The following is a 15,797-nucleotide window of genomic DNA, read 5'->3' as shown; positions in this document are numbered from 1 at the left end:
ATATAGTCATCATAATGACACATTTTATTAGTTCGGATCTCCTGGGCAACATGATGGAAACATGGCTTCATCCAATATGAACATTTTAAGAAAGTAAAACCTAAACATTAAGTCCTAAGGTGTGGAGGGGGTCAGGGTGTCTACCAGAAAAGTCTGTTCCAAATGAAAGACACTGCTCCCTGAAATTATACTCCTGGTTGGGTTTTCAAATGCCTCTGGGATGGCTGCTTGTCGAGGCCACTCAGTTAAATGGTTCATGATTGCGTGTGAAGGTACATTTACTAAATTATATGTCACTCTCTTCAGCTGGACCGTCAGCCAAAAGAGGACTTTTGTTGTCTCTGTGTTACTGAAGTTTGTCTTTTTTAAGATACTTCCCTGTTAACGATTCAATTTTACTCACGGGAGATGAATTTATAATATATATCACTTTTAGAAACACGGGAGAATTGCCAATTAGAAGCAGAGGAAGGATGGAGACGGAAATGTTCTCTTTCCTGGAATCATCTACCAGTTGCCTCAGGTTTAGCCTCTGACAGCTGGGCCACGTGAGGGGAGCGGAGCCCCTGTGAATAGCCGGAGGGGAGCGTTAATGAGGAACTGAAGGCTGGCGGAGGAGTCTCTTTTGGGCAGAGAGAATTAGAAAGAGGGATGAGGTCATCTCCTCATTATGCTCTCCTGGAATGGAAGCAGTTGGGTAGCGGGTTTTTTGTTTTGTTTTACTTTTTTTTACAAACTCTTTGCTTCCCTAGAGAAAGACTGATCTGACTCTTGTAGATTTTTTACACTCTCATAACAGGTGTTGTTTTATATATTTTGAAAGTAGTATATGCTCAAGAGAGGATATTTGGAAACCACAGAGAATTTGGGGAGTGGGGTTGTGAAGACTCAGTGAACCCGTTCAAAGATAACCATTATTAACATTTTATTCTTACAAATTCTGATTTTCTCCTTCCGGAGATATTTATGCCTAATACTATGATATGTAGATTCTCAATGAAGAAATGAACCTTCACATGAAGATAGGTGTCACCCAAACCAAGTTATGGTAGGGAAGGAATGTTGAGGGACTTTTCTGTTCTCCCCATGATACCACCCAGGCCAGGGGAGACATCCATTCCCTTCTGACACTGGGAGGGTGGAAGAAAACTCTTCCTCTCTCTCCATTCCTTCTTGCTCCAACCTGAAGGGGAAATAGCTAATGAAGTATCCAGTAGGGGACTTTACCACTCAGTGGGGTTGTTATGCCTTAAAAGTAAACAAAAAGGAGGAAACAACCTGTCTTCAGAGTGTTTCATTGCTCTCTGCTTTATGGACTGGTAAGAACCGTTCCTTGCTGGAAGGATCCCTGAGACAGGGTCCAAGGCTTGGGGACCATTTACCCCAGTATATCTGCCTAAGAAAGTTTAGGCTAAGTTAAAATTGGAGTGGGAGATACTAGGCAACACTGCTCCTGGAAGCCAAGTCTAAAGTTAATACGGTAGGGGTCGGATCTCCATTTGGTTCCTTGGGTCTCTTAGGTGAACTATGTGAAATTGTCAATATTGAAATTGTCATAATTGACCTACAAAAATGGCCATCCCAAATGGATCAAGCTATTACTTTCTGCCAGATAGAATCCAGAGGAGAAGAGACATAACCACAAGCCTCCAACATTAAAGAAGATATCAGTACATGTAGCAATTTAGACACAAAGGACAGCCTCTAAATCTAGACATTTTATCAGAGTGAAAACTTAATGCTATTTTTGGCTTTTCTGAAGGTATTTAAGGGTCATAATTTGAAAATAAAAACAAGACGTGTTGAGTTTTTAAGTCAATAAGTACAAAATGGGAATACCATGGACATTTCCCAAAATACCTATTGTTATTTTTACTTTTTTTAATTTTAATTTTTATTTTTTTAACATCTTTATTGGCGTATAATTGCTTTACATTGTTGTGTTAGTTGCTGCTGTATAACAAAGTGAATCAGCTATACATATACATATATCCCCATATCCCCTCCCTCTTGCGTCTCCTTCCCACACTCCCCATCCCACCTCTCTAGGTGGTCACAAAGCACTGAGCTGATCTCCCTGTGCTATGTGGCTGCTTCCCACTAGCTATCTATTTTACATTTGGTAGTGTATATATGTCCATGCCACTCTCTCACTTTGTCCCAGCTTACCCTTCCCCCTCCCCATGTCCTCAAGTCCATTCTCTACGTCTGCGTCTTTATTCCTGTCCTGCCCCTAGATTCTTCAGAACCTTTTTTTTTTATTATTTAGATTCCATATATATGTGCTCACTTACGGTATTTGTTTTTCTCTTTCTGACTTACTTCACTCTGTATGACAGACATGATGTACCTCCACCTCACTACAAATAACTCAATTTCGTTTCTTTTAATGGCTGAGTAATACTTCATTGTATATATGTGCCACATCTTCTTTATCCATTCATCTGTCGATGGACACTTACGTTGCTTCCATGTCCTGGCTATTGTGAATAGTGCTGCAATGAACATTGTGGTACATGACTCTTTTTGAATTATGGTTTTCTCAGGGTATATGCCCAGTAGTGGGGTTGCTGGGTTATATGGTAGTTCTATTTTTAGTCTTTTAAGGAACCTCCATACTGTTCTCCATAATGGCTGTATCAATTTACACTCCCACCAATGGTGCAAGAAGGTTCCCTTTTCTCCACACCCTCTCCAGCATTTATTGTTCGTAGATTTTTTGATGATGCCCATTCTAACTGGTGTGAGGTGATACCTCATTGTAGTTTTGATTTACATTTCTCTATTGATTAATGATGTTGAGCATCCTTTCATGTGTTTGTTAGCAATCTGTATATCTTCTTTGGACAAATGTCTATTTAGGTCGTCTACCCACTTTTGGATTGGGTTTTTTTTTTTTTGATATTGAGCTGCATGAGCTGCTTGTATATTTTGGAGATTACTCCTTTATCAGTTGCTTCATTGGCAAACATTTTCTCCCATTCTGAGGGTTGTCTTTTCTCCTTGTTTATGGTTTCCTTTGGTGTGCAAAAGCTTTTGTTTCATTAGGTCCCATTTGTTTATTTTTGTTTTTATTTCCATTTCTCTAGGAGCTGGGTCAAAAAGGATCTTGCTGTGACTTATGTCATAGAGTGTTCCGCCTATGTTTCCCTCTAAGAGTTTTATAATGTCTGGCCTTACATTTAGGTCTTTAATCCATTTTGAATTTATTGTTGTGTATAGTGTTAGGGAGTGTCCTGATTTCATTCTTTTACATGTAGCTGTCCAGTTTTCCCAGCACCGCTTATTGAAGAGGCTGTCTTTTCTCCATTGTATATTCTTGCCTCCTTCATCAAAGATAAGGTGACCATATGTACGTGGGTTTATCTCTGGGCTTTCTATCCTATTCCATTCATCTGTATTTCTGTTTTTGTGCCAGTACCATACTGCCTTGATTACTGTAGCTTTGTAGTATAGTCTGAAGTCAGGGAGCCTGATTCCTCCAGCTCCATTTTTCTTTCTCAAGATTGCTTTGGCTATTCGGGATGTTTTGTGTTTCCATAAAAATTGTGAAATTTTTTGTTCTAGTTCTATGAAAAATGCCATTGGTAGTTTGATAGGGATTGCGTTGAATCTGTAGATTGCTTTGGGTAGTATAGTCATTTTCAATGTTGAGTCTTCCAATCCAAGAATATGGTATATCTCTCCACCTGTTTGTATCATCTTTAATTTCTTTCATCAGTGGCTTATAGTTTTCTGCATACAGGTCTTTTGTCTCCTTAGGCAGGTTTATTCCTAGGTATTTTATTCTTTTTGTTGCAGTGGTAAATGGGAGTGTTTCCTTAATTTCCCTTTCAGATTTTTCATCATTACTGTATAGGAATGCAAGAGATTTCTGTGCATTAATTTTGTATCCTGCTCCTTTACCAAATTCATTTATTAGCTCTAGTAGTTTTCTGGTAGCATCTTTAGGATTCTCTATGTATACTATCATGTCATCTGCAAACAGTGACAGTTTTACTTCTCCTTTTGTGATTTGGATTCCTTTTATTTCTTTTTCGTCTCTGATTGCTGTGGCTGAAACTTCCAAAAGTACGTTGAATAATAGTGGTGAGAGTGGGCAACCTTATCTTGTTCCTGATCTTAGTGGAAATGGTTTCAGTTTTTCACCATTGAGAACGATGTTGTCTGTAGGTTTGTCATATATGGCCTTTATTATGTTGAGGTAAGCTCCCTCTATGCCTACTTTCTGGAGAGTTTTTATCATAAATGGATGTTGAATTTTGTTGAAAGATTTCTCTGCAGCTATTGAGAGGATCATATGGTTTTTCTCCTTCAATTTATTAATATGGTGTATCACGTTGATTGATTTGCGTATATTGAAGAATCTTTGCATTCTTGGGATAAACATCACTTGATCATAATGTATGATCCTTTTAATCTGCTGTTGGATTTTGTTTGCTAGTATTTTGTTGAGGACTTTTGCATCTATGTTCATCAGTGATATTGGCCTGTAGTTTTCTTTCTTTGTGACACCTTTGTCTGGTTTTGGTATCAGGGTGATGGTGGTCTCGTAGAATGAGTTTGGGAGTGTTCCTCCCTCTGCAATATTTTGGAAGAGTTTGAGAAGGATAGGTGTTAGCTCTTCTCTAAATGTTTGATAGAATTCGCCTGTGAAGCTATCTGGTCCTGGGCTTCTGTTTGTTGGAAGATTTTTAATCACAGTTTCAATTTCAGTGCTTGTGATTGGTCTGTTCATGTTTTCTATTTCTTCCTGGTTCAGTCTTGGAAGGTTATGCTTTTCTAAGAATTTGTCCATTTCTTCCAGGTTGTCCATTTTATTGGCATAGAGTTGCTTGTAGTAATCTCTCATGATCCTTTGTACTTCTGAGTGTCAGTTGTTACTTCTTTTTCATTTCTAATTCTGTTGTTTTGAGTCTTCTCCCTTTTTTTCTTGATGAGTCTGGCTAGTGGTTGATCAATTTTGTTTATCTTCTCAAAGAACCAGCTTTTAGTTTTATTAATCTTTGCTATTGTCTCCTTCTTTTTCATTTATTTCTGATCTGATCTTTATGATTTCTTTCCTTCTGCTAACTTTGGTGTTCTTTTGTTCTTCTTTCTCTAATTGCTTTAGGTGTAAGGTTAGGTTGTTTATTTGAGATGTTTCTTATTTCTTGAGGTAGGATTGTATTGCTATAAACTTTCCGCTTAGAACTGCTTTTGCTGCATCCCATAGGTTTTGGTCCATCGTGTTTTCATTGTCATTTGTTTCTAGGTATTTTTTGATTTCCTCTTTGATTTCTTCAGTGATCTCTTGGTTATTTGGTAATGTATTGTTTAGCCTCCATGTGTTTGTATTTTTTACAGTTTTTTTCCTGTAATTGATATCTAGTCTCATAGCGTTGTGGTCGGAAAAGATACCTAATGCGATTTCAATTTTCTAAAATTTACCAAGGCTTGATTTGTGACCCAGGATATGATCTATCCTGGAGAATGTTCCATGAGCACTTGAGAAGAATGTGTATTCTGTTGTTTTTGGATGGAATGTCCTGTAAATATCAATTAAGTCCATCTTGTTTAATGTATCATTTAAAGTTTGTGTTTCCTTATTTATTTTCATTGTGGTTGATCTGTCCATTGGTGAAAGTGGGTTGTTAAAGTCCCTTACTATTATTATGTTACTGTTGATTTTCCCTTTTATGGCTGTTAGCATTTGCCTTATGTATTGAGGTGCTCCTCTGTTGGGTGCATAAATATTTACAATCGTTATATTTTCTTCTTGGATTGATCCCTTGATCGTTATAGTGTCCTCCTTTGTCTCTTGTAATAGTCTTTATTTTAAAGTCTATTTTGTCTGATATGAGAATTGCTACTCCAGCTTTCTTTTGATTTCCATTTGCATGGAATATCTTTTTCTATCCCCTCACTTTCAGTCTGTAGGTGTCCCTAGGTCTGAAGTGGGTCTCTTGTAGACAGCATATATATAGGTCTTGTTTTTGTATCCATTCAGCCAGTCTGTGTCTTTTGGTTGGAGCATTTAATCCATTCACATTTAAGGTAATTATCGATATGTATGTTCCTATTATCATTTTCTTAATTGTTTTGGGTTTGTTATTGTAGGTCTTTTCCTTCTCTTGTGTTTCCTGCCTAAAGAAGTTCCTTTAGCATTTGTTGTAAAGCTGGTTTGGTGGTGCTGAATTCTCTTAGCTTTTGCTTGTCAGTAAAGCTTTTAATTTCTCCATCAAATCTGAATGAGATCCTTGCTGAGTAGAGTAATCTTGGTTGTAGGTTTTTCCCTTTCATTACTTTAAATATGTTCTGCCACTCCCTACTGCCTTCTAGAGTTTCTGCTGAAAGATCAGCTGTTAACCTTATGGGGATTCCCTTGTATGTTATTTGTTGTTTTTCCCTTGCTGCTTTAAAATTTTTTTCTTTGTATTTAATTTTTGATAGTTTGATTAATATGTGTCTTGGCGTGTTTCTCCTTGGATTTATCCTGTATGAGACTCTCTGTGCTTCCTGGACTTGATTGACTATTTCCTTTCCCCTATTAGGGAAGTTTTCAACTGTAATATCTTCAAATATTTTCTCAGTCCCTTTCTTTTACTCTTCGTCTTCTGGGACCCCTATAATTTGAATGTTGGTGCGTTTAATGTTGTCCCAGAAGTCTCTGAGACTGTGCTCAGTTCTTTTTATTCTTTTTTCTTTATTCTGCTCTGCGGTAGTTATTTCCACTATTTTATCTTCCAGGTCACTTATCCATTCTTCTGCCTCTGTTATTCTGCTATTGATTCCTTCTAAAGAATTTTTAATTTCATTTATTGTGTTGTTCATCATTGTTGGTTTGCTCTTTAGTTCTTCTAGGTCCTTGTTAAATGTTACTTATATTTTCTCCATTCTATTTCCAAGTTGTTGGATCATCTTTACTATCATTACTCTGAATTCTTTTTCAGGTAGACTGTCTATTTCCTCTTCACTTGTTTGGTCTGGTGGATTTTTACCTTGCTCCTTCATCTGCTGGGTATTTCTCTGTCTTCTCATTTTGCTTACCTTACTGTGTTTGGGGTCTCCTTTTCACAGGCTGCAGGTTTGTAGTTCCCGTTGTTTTTGGTGTCTGCCCCCAGTGTGTAAGGATGGTTCAGTGGGTTGTGTAGGCTTCCTGGTGGAGGCGGCAGTGCCTGTGTTCTGGTGGATGGGGCTGGATGTTGTCTTTCTGGTGGGCAGGACCGTGTCTGGTGGTGTGTTTTGGGGTCTCTGTGAACTTAGTATGATTTTAGGCAGCCTCTCTGCTAAAGGGTGGGGTTGTTTTCCTGTCTTGCTAGCTGTTTGTCATGGGGTGTCCAGAACTGTAGATTGCTGGTCATTTAGTGGAGCTGGGTCTTAGCATTGAGACGGAAATCTCTGGGAGAACTCTCACCAATTGATATTATGTGGGGCCAAGAGGTCTCTGGTGCTCCAGTGTCTTGAACTCGCCTCTCCCACCTCAGAGGCTCGGGCCTGACACCCGGCCAGAGCACCAGGACCCTGTCAGTCACACAGCTCAGAAGAAAAGGGAGAAAAGAAAGAAAGAAAAATAAATTAAATAAATTAAATAAAGTTATTAAATTTAAAAAATTTTTTAATATATTATTTTTTAAAAATCTAATAAAAGAAAAGAAGAGAGCAACCAAACCAATAAAGAAATCCACCAATGATAACAAGCGCTGAAAACTAAACTAAGATAAACATATAAATCAGAAACTAGTCAGTCACATACAGCCAACCACAAGTCTACAATTGCTCCCAAAATCCACTTCCTCAATTTTGGGATGATTCCTTGTCTATTCAGGTATTCCACAGATGCAGGGGACATCAGGTTGATTGTGGAGATTTAATCCGCTGCTCCTGAGGCTGCTGGGAGAAATTTCCCTTTCTCTTCTTTGTTCGCACAGCTCCTGGGGTTCAGCTTTGGATTTGGCCCTGCCTTTGCGTGTAGGGTGCCCTCTGGCGTCTGTTCTTTGCTCAGACAGGATGGAGTTAAAGCAGCAGCTGATTAGGGGGCTCTGCATCACTGAGGCCTGGGGGAGGGAGGGATATGGAATGCGGGACAAGCCTGTGGCAGCAGAGGCCAGCATGACATTGCAACAACCTGAGGCATGCCATGTGTTCTCCCGGGGAAGTTGTCCCTGGATCACGGGAACCTGGCAGTGGTGGGCTGCACAGGCTCCTGGGAGGGGAGGTGTGGATAGTGACCTGTGCTTACACACAGGTTTCTTGGTGGCTGCAGCAGCAGCCTTAGCGTCTCATGCCCGTCTCTGGGGTCCACGCTGATAGCCATGACTCACGCCCATCTCTGGAGCTCGTTTAGGCGGTGCTCTGAATCTCCTCACCTCATGCACCCCAAAACAATGGTCTCTTGCCTCTTAGGCAGGTCCAGACTTTTTTCCGGACTCCCTCCCGGCTAGCTGTGGCGCACTAGCCCCCTTCAGGCTGTGTTCACGCAGCCAACCCCAGTCCTATCCCTGGGATCCGACCTCCGAAGCCCGAGCCTCAGCTCCCAGCCCCCGCCCGCCCCGGCGGGTGAGCAGACAAGCCTCTCGGGCTGGTGAGTGCTGGTCGGCACTGAGCCTCTGTGTGGGAATCTCTCCGCTTTGCCCTCTGCACCCCTGTTGCTGCGCTCTCCTCCGTGGCTCCGAAGCTTCCCCCCTCCGCCCCCCGCAGTCTCCGCCCGCGAAAGGCCTTCCTAGCGTGTGGAAACCTTTCCTCCTTCACAGCTCCCTCCCACTGGTGCAGGTCCCATCCCTGTTCTTTTGTCTCTGTTTTTTCTTTTTTCTTTTGCCCTACCCAGGTACGTGGGGGAGTTTCTTGCCTTTTGGGAGGTCTGAGGTCTTTTGCCAGCGTTCAGTAGGTGTTCTGTAGGAGTTGTTGCACATGTAGGTGTATTTTTGATGTATTTATGGGGAGGAAGGTGATCTCCACGTCTTACTCCTCCACCGTCTTGAAGGTTCCTCACCTGAAATACCTATTTTTAATTTGCAAAGCAATTCTCTCATCTTAGTTCATATTTTCCCGCTAATGGTGGACAAGTAAATAGCCACTAACTTCCTGGAAAAAATGGCAATATTCATCAAGAGTTTAACTCTGTAGTTTCAGGCCAAGAATCTATCCTGAGGAAATATTTAAAACTACCAAGTTCAAATCATTATCCTGGTGTTATCATGATGACTTCAGAGACTTTGCCCCAGTGTTTGAGCATGGTGTGCCTCAGCACCTCCATCAGTCAAATCAGATAACCTGGGGTCGTAGACCTCACTGGCAGGTGTCACTTAAGGATGAGTGATATAGATGACTAAAATTAGCTTATATCTTTAGAGAGGAATGATGCCAGGTAAATCTAAGAGGTAATGAACTTTTCTTTCTGAAGTTCTTCATGTTCTTGGAGATTTTTCAGAGTATAAAATGATTATGAAATAATATTCTTTTGTTTAGTTTTTGGGTATTGATATTTTATAATTTCCTTTTGGATATAGAAATGTATGCAAAGAAAGGTAAATATATTAAAAAGGTTAATGACAGAACCCGAAGGTTTTTCAGTTCATTTTCTGCTTTCACAGCCCCAGTCGTGGGCATCTATTATAATGCTGCTCTCTTTTATTACTCTAACAACCTCTTTGCTAAGGGGTTAACCTACCAGAAAATTATTGGAAAATTATTTTGTCAGTATGTTTTATACTATATGACCGCTGGGGAAAAGCTGGAGCCAAAAATCACTAAAAAATAATAGCCTGTTTACTAACAGCAACTCCCAAATGTTTTTTGTTTTTTGAGTTGTTTTGTCTCTAGTTACAAAAGTCGTGGTGAGACCTCCACCTGTAGCAATTCCTGTTACTGACCTTCATTAAAATATGATTTTTAAAAAATCAGGACAGGATTGCGGCTGATACCAACAGTTTGAGTGGCGGGGAGCAGATCACTTCACCTCTTGAAATTTCTGAATCCTCAGTTTTTAAATAAAGGGCTCTGCGATTCTAAATTGGGGAGATACTGCCCCCGAGGGGCACTTGTAAATGTGTAGGAGCATGTTTTTTAGTGGTCAGGGCCCAGTGGTGCTAAATGCCCCGCAGAGAGCCTGGGGCAGTCCTGCAAAATGAAGAATCGTCCCAGACCAAATGCCGGAAGCAGCGTAGATTACCTCTAATTTCCCTTCTGACAGTCAGTGATACCAATCGCCTCTCCATTCTTTGATTCATTTAGTCACCCACTGTTGATTCCCTACTGTATGCTGGGTGCCACGCTTCCCAGCTGAAATGTCCCAGAAACCCTGGTTTGTACTGTAGCCTTCTTTCCCCTTCTCTTCTTTCTAAAAGTCCTCCCTACCCGAAGGGCCAACTGACACTCACAAATAAGGATTTTTCAGCTCAATCCATTAAGAGAACAGATCCCAGGACTCATCAAGTGCTTTGGGGTTTCTAATGACACTGAGAACCAGAAAAGCTCACTTGAGCCCTCCTCAAAGATTGAGGCCTGGTTTGCCTTCAGTAATTCAGGCATAGAGGCCTTCAGCTTCACTGACCGAGGGCATCCGGCCAGATAATGAAATCCCAATTGTGGAGCATGTAGGTAAATATTCTAACTGTTGATTCAATCATTTCTAATTTTTAAAGCAAAACACCAACTGTCTTATGCCCAGTGAAGAGTTTTCACTGGCAAACACAAATTTCCTAATATACTTAAATGGTATTTGAGGCCAGCTGTAAAACCTGCTTTAGAGCATTTTACCATATCAAGTAGGATCATTAACTTGCTAATTAACTGTGCAGTGGGTGACCATATGCTGTAGTGCAATCCTACCAGCCGTCAAGCCTGAAGTCAGCCCCTCCCGCAGTGCTGTGACTGTGGGCTTAGCCCCCAGCCCATCACCGTGTTAGGGTTAATGGTGTTACTCAGCGTTACCATTTCCCAGTAACCTCGGGGACAGCTTACTCTTCTGATTGCTTGCTCCATTCTGCAAAGGGGAAGGCCGAGGCATGGAGAAGCATGAGGGTCTGTCCAGGTCACCAACAGCTTTTGGGATAGTGAGAATCCTAAGTGCTGTTTACAGTACCAAAAAGCCATTCTGATGGTCAGGATGCTTTGCAAATATACAAACATTTTTCAGCCTGTAATGAATGTTGGTGACTCTAATTTGCTGTTACTGATTATTAAAAATCCTTGTATGTATTTGGTCAATAACTATTCTTGGATACTTCTCATAAGCCCAGCAGGACTCTGGGTGCTGGGAATGTAGTCCTGCTCTCATGGAACTCCAGACAAGTGGGGAAGTCAGACATTATGCCAATAATTCCATATTAATTAAGAATTATTATAATTGACACTATAAAGGAGAGGTATAGGATATAGGGAAATCATCGAATAGGACCTGATCTAGCCTAGGGACCCTAGAGGCTTTCTTAAGGAGGCAGAATATAGGTGCAAGCCTGAAGAAGGAGGCAGGACTTCAAGAATTAGATGGAGCATTCCAGAAGGAGGGGGATGCATGAAGACCCGAGGCAGGAAGGAAGGGCTTGCTCCAGGTAGGAGATGATGCTAGTTTGGTCTAGGTGGCGGAAGTGGCGTGAGTAGATTTAAGAAGTGTTTAGAAGGTGAATTGGCAGGATTTAACGATCCATAGGATATAGACAGTAAGAGTGAAGGAGTGTTAGGGATCGCTGCCCTGGATCTGGCTACTGGCTGGTAGGGCCACCTGTTTAGGATTCTAGCAGAGGAGCTGCACTGTGCAGTGGGACCAGATCACCAGTTTCTCATTTGGTACATGGAGTCTGGAGTCCTGGGGGCCACCCGTGTATCTAGTGGAGACCCTGCCTCACATGGAGTAACCAGAAGTCACTGCATCTTACCGAGGTGTGGTAGAGACAACCAGTTCTGTGGAGTCCAGAGCATGTGTTTGGAAGCAGGGTATAGACTGGCATTGAGGTCCTCATAATTTACAAAATGCTGCCACATGTGTTATCTTCAAGCTTCACAATGATCTTCAGAGAAAGTCAGTAGGAACTATTATCTTCATTATACTAACAGGTAACTGAGGCTTCCTGAGTTTGTGGTTTGCCCAAGGTCACACTGCTCTAAGTAAGGATCTAGTACTCACATTCAGATCTTCTGGCTCCTGACACAAAGGTCTTCCCATTTCATTATGTTGTCTCGCTGCATGACCGGGACAAACTTTCCACCATCTCTTGGGGCTTCCATTTCAGGTGGAATCTCACTATTTGCACAAAATATATAGGAAATGAAGTCAAAGATTTTTTAAATACTCTGTTCATTCTTTTTTCTCCCTCCTTTTTGTTTTTAACTTTTTTTATACAGTATTTTAAAAGTATTTGTAAACTTTTGAGATTAATATTTGCATTTACATTTAGAGCAGTTTTTTTCCCATAAAGAGTGAAATTTCAAAGAGAGATTAAAGTAACTTTTATTGGTAGTGGAGAGAAAGTTCTGGGAGAAATTAAATTCAACTTTTGCCTAGATTCTAATAATTTATAAACTATTATAAGACCTCTGCCTCTTCACCTCCCATTCTCAGATCTACTCCCAGAGTGCTGGGACCATCTAAAACGGCTCCGTCTATTCTCCCCACATCTGAGTGTCCCTGTGGAGTCAGCCAGGGTGCTGAGGAAGGTGGATGCCAAGCTGCCCTGACACCATAGGGGCAGGAGAATCTTCACCACCAGCCTGTCTTATTGATTTGCCTTCTCCCCTTTTCTTCACGGCTGGGGGATATTTAAGTAAAGTTCATGTGCATTTGTTTCAGAGTCTGTTTTAATTGCATCAATTTTGGGTCGACCCAAAAACACAGATCCAGGGGAAATGCCCTTTCTACAGAGCAAACTTATTTTTCTGACAGTTTCCATTATATGGAAAGTTTCCCTCTGAACTCCCTATTGTTGCTTCCCTCCTTCCCTCCCTGTAGCTCCTGGACTGTTTTGTGATCCCGGTTGTGATTTTGCTCTCCTGGTTCTTCCTGCTGATCCGGTACAAGGCTGTGCATTTCCTCGGCATCATCGTCTGCATCCTGGGAATGGGATGCATGGCGGGCGCAGATGTGCTTGTGGGAAGGCATCAGGGAGCAGGTGAGTCTCCGTGTTCACCGGGTTACTTGCCTCTGTGGGTGAGACCAAGGCAAGACGTGGAATGTTCATGGTTCATGGTGGAAACAAGGAACCTGGGCTTCCTACTGTCTGTGTCTTACTCGTGTTTGTTCTCTACACCTAAGACAGTGGCACGTAGGAGGTGCTTCATACATATTTCTTTAGTGAACAAAGGAAGCAAAATATAGCTTTCATGCCCATTCTACAGGAACTCAGAAATATTCAGATGGTGTTTAAAGCTGAGAGTCAGGACCCACTTGGAGTATGTGTTGGGGATCAAAGCTGCCTGATCCAGACCAGCTAGTAAGAGATGGTGTCAGTGGGTCAGGCCACTCCCGAGCCACAGGGACCTTCCCCACACCCCACCTGCCAACGCCTTCTCTCCCGCATCAGAGAAAGACTGAGCTTTCAGACTACTGGGTGAAGGTAGGTATACAGGCTTAAGAGTGGATATTTAAACTTTGGAGCCTAGATTAGGAATTCTCGATAATTTTATGAGGGAGAGCTAAGTGCAGTCTCCTCATGCATGTTTCTTGTTGGTTTATTTGTGGGGAGGTTTTGGGTGGCAGTTACAGGTCATTATCTTGTAGACCTACAAAGCTTCAAGGTTTACTCATCAAATTGCTATGAATCTTCTGAGGAGCCCTGATCCAGAATGCTTTCCAGAGGACCACTTTTAAAGCACTGTAATTCTTTAAAATGTACCAAAAATCCTTGAGTTACAGAAGGTTTCAGGGGACAAGAAAAAATTGACCTTCTTTGTTAACATCAGGAATAGGATAGAAAGTACCCACTCTTCTGTAGTTTTGGAATTGCCTTTTCTTCTAGGAAATTAGAGATAAAAAGTTAAAATTGAGGCATTTCTCTTTGAGACTAGGTCATAAGAAATACCTGAAATGAAAGTTATTTATATTTTTAAGTTCCACCATAGAACTTTATGACTGAAAGGAACCTTGTTCGGCTCATTTGTATTTGACACACAAAAACTCCAAAACATAGAGAAGCCAAGTGAGTTGCCCGAGGTCACAGAGCTGAGACTAGAACCCAAGTCTTCTGACCTCCTGGGCAGGCTTCCTTCCCTCTCCCACATTGCTGGGAGCTGAAGATAAAACACAGCAAAAGAGAGACAGCCTCTGTCCTCTCCATATGCTGCCTACACAACGTAATCAGTCCCCACCTCAACAGATGGACTAAAAATACCTATGCCAGCTTTCCCCAAATTCTGTTCTATGAAATAATGGTTCCATGGGATATTGATATATATTACATGAAAGGCTAGTTTTTGCTCTATACCCATCATGATCCCAATATAGATCATCTCTTTGGACCAATCAGAAAATATTTTTGTCTGATACAACATGCCCAGTTGTTATAAAGTCATAATTTAATTACACTTTCTCAGCTTTGCTTGAACTGTGTAAGTACAGACTGAGCAACATGTACCCTTATTTATGAAAATTTTGCTTTGCTGAACTCTAGCTATTCACCCTGGCCATCATTTTGTATCCATAGTCAAGGAAGACAATTGTCATTATAAATCTAAATATTTACGCCCAAAATGTTAAACAAATTTGAATTGATTTCACTAGGTTGTATTCACTAATCCTGTAAAAAATGTTTTCTTGATTTCAATTGAAGTGTTAGGAAAGCGGTAATAGTACTATTTAAGAAAAAGAAAGTAAGTCCATTTGGGAGTCTTTCAAACGTGGTCATTTTTAAAAAGAGTGCAGGGCAGCTGAAACATGGTGGAGCGGAGTTTTAACTGTCCGTGTGAATCTGTTTAAGGCCCACAGCATCTTTCCTGTTGTAACATATGAAGTACCAGTGTTAACAGAATTAAGTTTTTTCATTGTTGAGTACCTTCCATGCTCATCTGATGGCGCCTAACTACATGGCATAATGTCCTGACAGCAGCCCAAAGTTAGGATCCAAGGGCTCATTTTACAAAATAATGATTGGGCGTGCTTACAGCTACAAAAATATTAAATTAGGCAGCAATTTAAGCTATCTTATAAAATGTCCTGAAAAAAGAAAATAACACACTGATTTTGAGGACAATATAATCTTTGTGTTCATCCCTATCAAAAATGTTCCATTTGTTACCACTCTTACCGTAGAGTTGGTTCAATTGCATTAATTCGCCAGGGACGGAACTTTTCTAAAATCCTTCAGGCACTCACCAGAACTTTAATCAGGCATTCAACCCGATTTAAATTGTCATCACTGTATCAGGAAAAGATGACTGACTTAGTCCTTTTTATATTGCTTAGTCCACGGTTCTCCTTAGCTTGGGATTTTGAAAATTCTGTCCTCAAGCACTTTTGATATCAGCTGTGGAGACTCTGCCTTGGAGCCTGTGGAATGGTCTACAAAGTGGGACAGACACAAAAACACTTACATTCCAATTCTATGCTTGTCTCAGGAACAACTGATCATCCACTATAGGAGCTCCCATGCCTTTGAGCTCAGCTGAAAGAAGATGTCTTTTTCCAAGTTTGTCATTGCTAATCAGTGGGACTAATATGTCCATTCCCTCTTTGCCCACCTTCCTCCGCATTATAAGTCTCCTCTGAGAGACCAGCTCTGCATTTATTGATGCATGGGGGAAAGGCATGCAATAAAGTGGCTCCTGAGAATATGATGGATGTTGGAGGGTGTAAAAATGACTTAATAAGGCCAAAGAGATTTCTCCAT

The 15,797-nt window shown here is 41.0% G+C and overlaps 1 protein-coding gene across 3 annotated transcripts in view; it reads left to right on the top strand.

Moving 5' to 3' along the window:
* Positions 1–15,797, top strand: part of SLC35F1 (solute carrier family 35 member F1) — a 410,815-nt gene that overhangs the window by 349,219 nt on the left and 45,799 nt on the right. For all 3 annotated transcript variants that reach the window (XM_082474851.1, XM_082474852.1, XM_082474850.1), the window contains exon 4: positions 12,926–13,085. In XM_082474851.1, the coding sequence (XP_082330977.1) occupies positions 12,926–13,085 (160 nt within the window). The remainder of the gene's footprint in view (positions 1–12,925; positions 13,086–15,797) is intronic.

The sequence above is a fragment of the Balaenoptera physalus genome (assembly GCF_965194825.1).
Source record: "Balaenoptera physalus genome assembly, chromosome: 9".
Classification (NCBI taxonomy): Eukaryota; Metazoa; Chordata; class Mammalia; order Artiodactyla; family Balaenopteridae; genus Balaenoptera; species Balaenoptera physalus.
The sequence above is the reverse complement of the archived record's forward strand: the minus strand, read 5'-3'. Positions and strand labels throughout refer to the sequence as shown.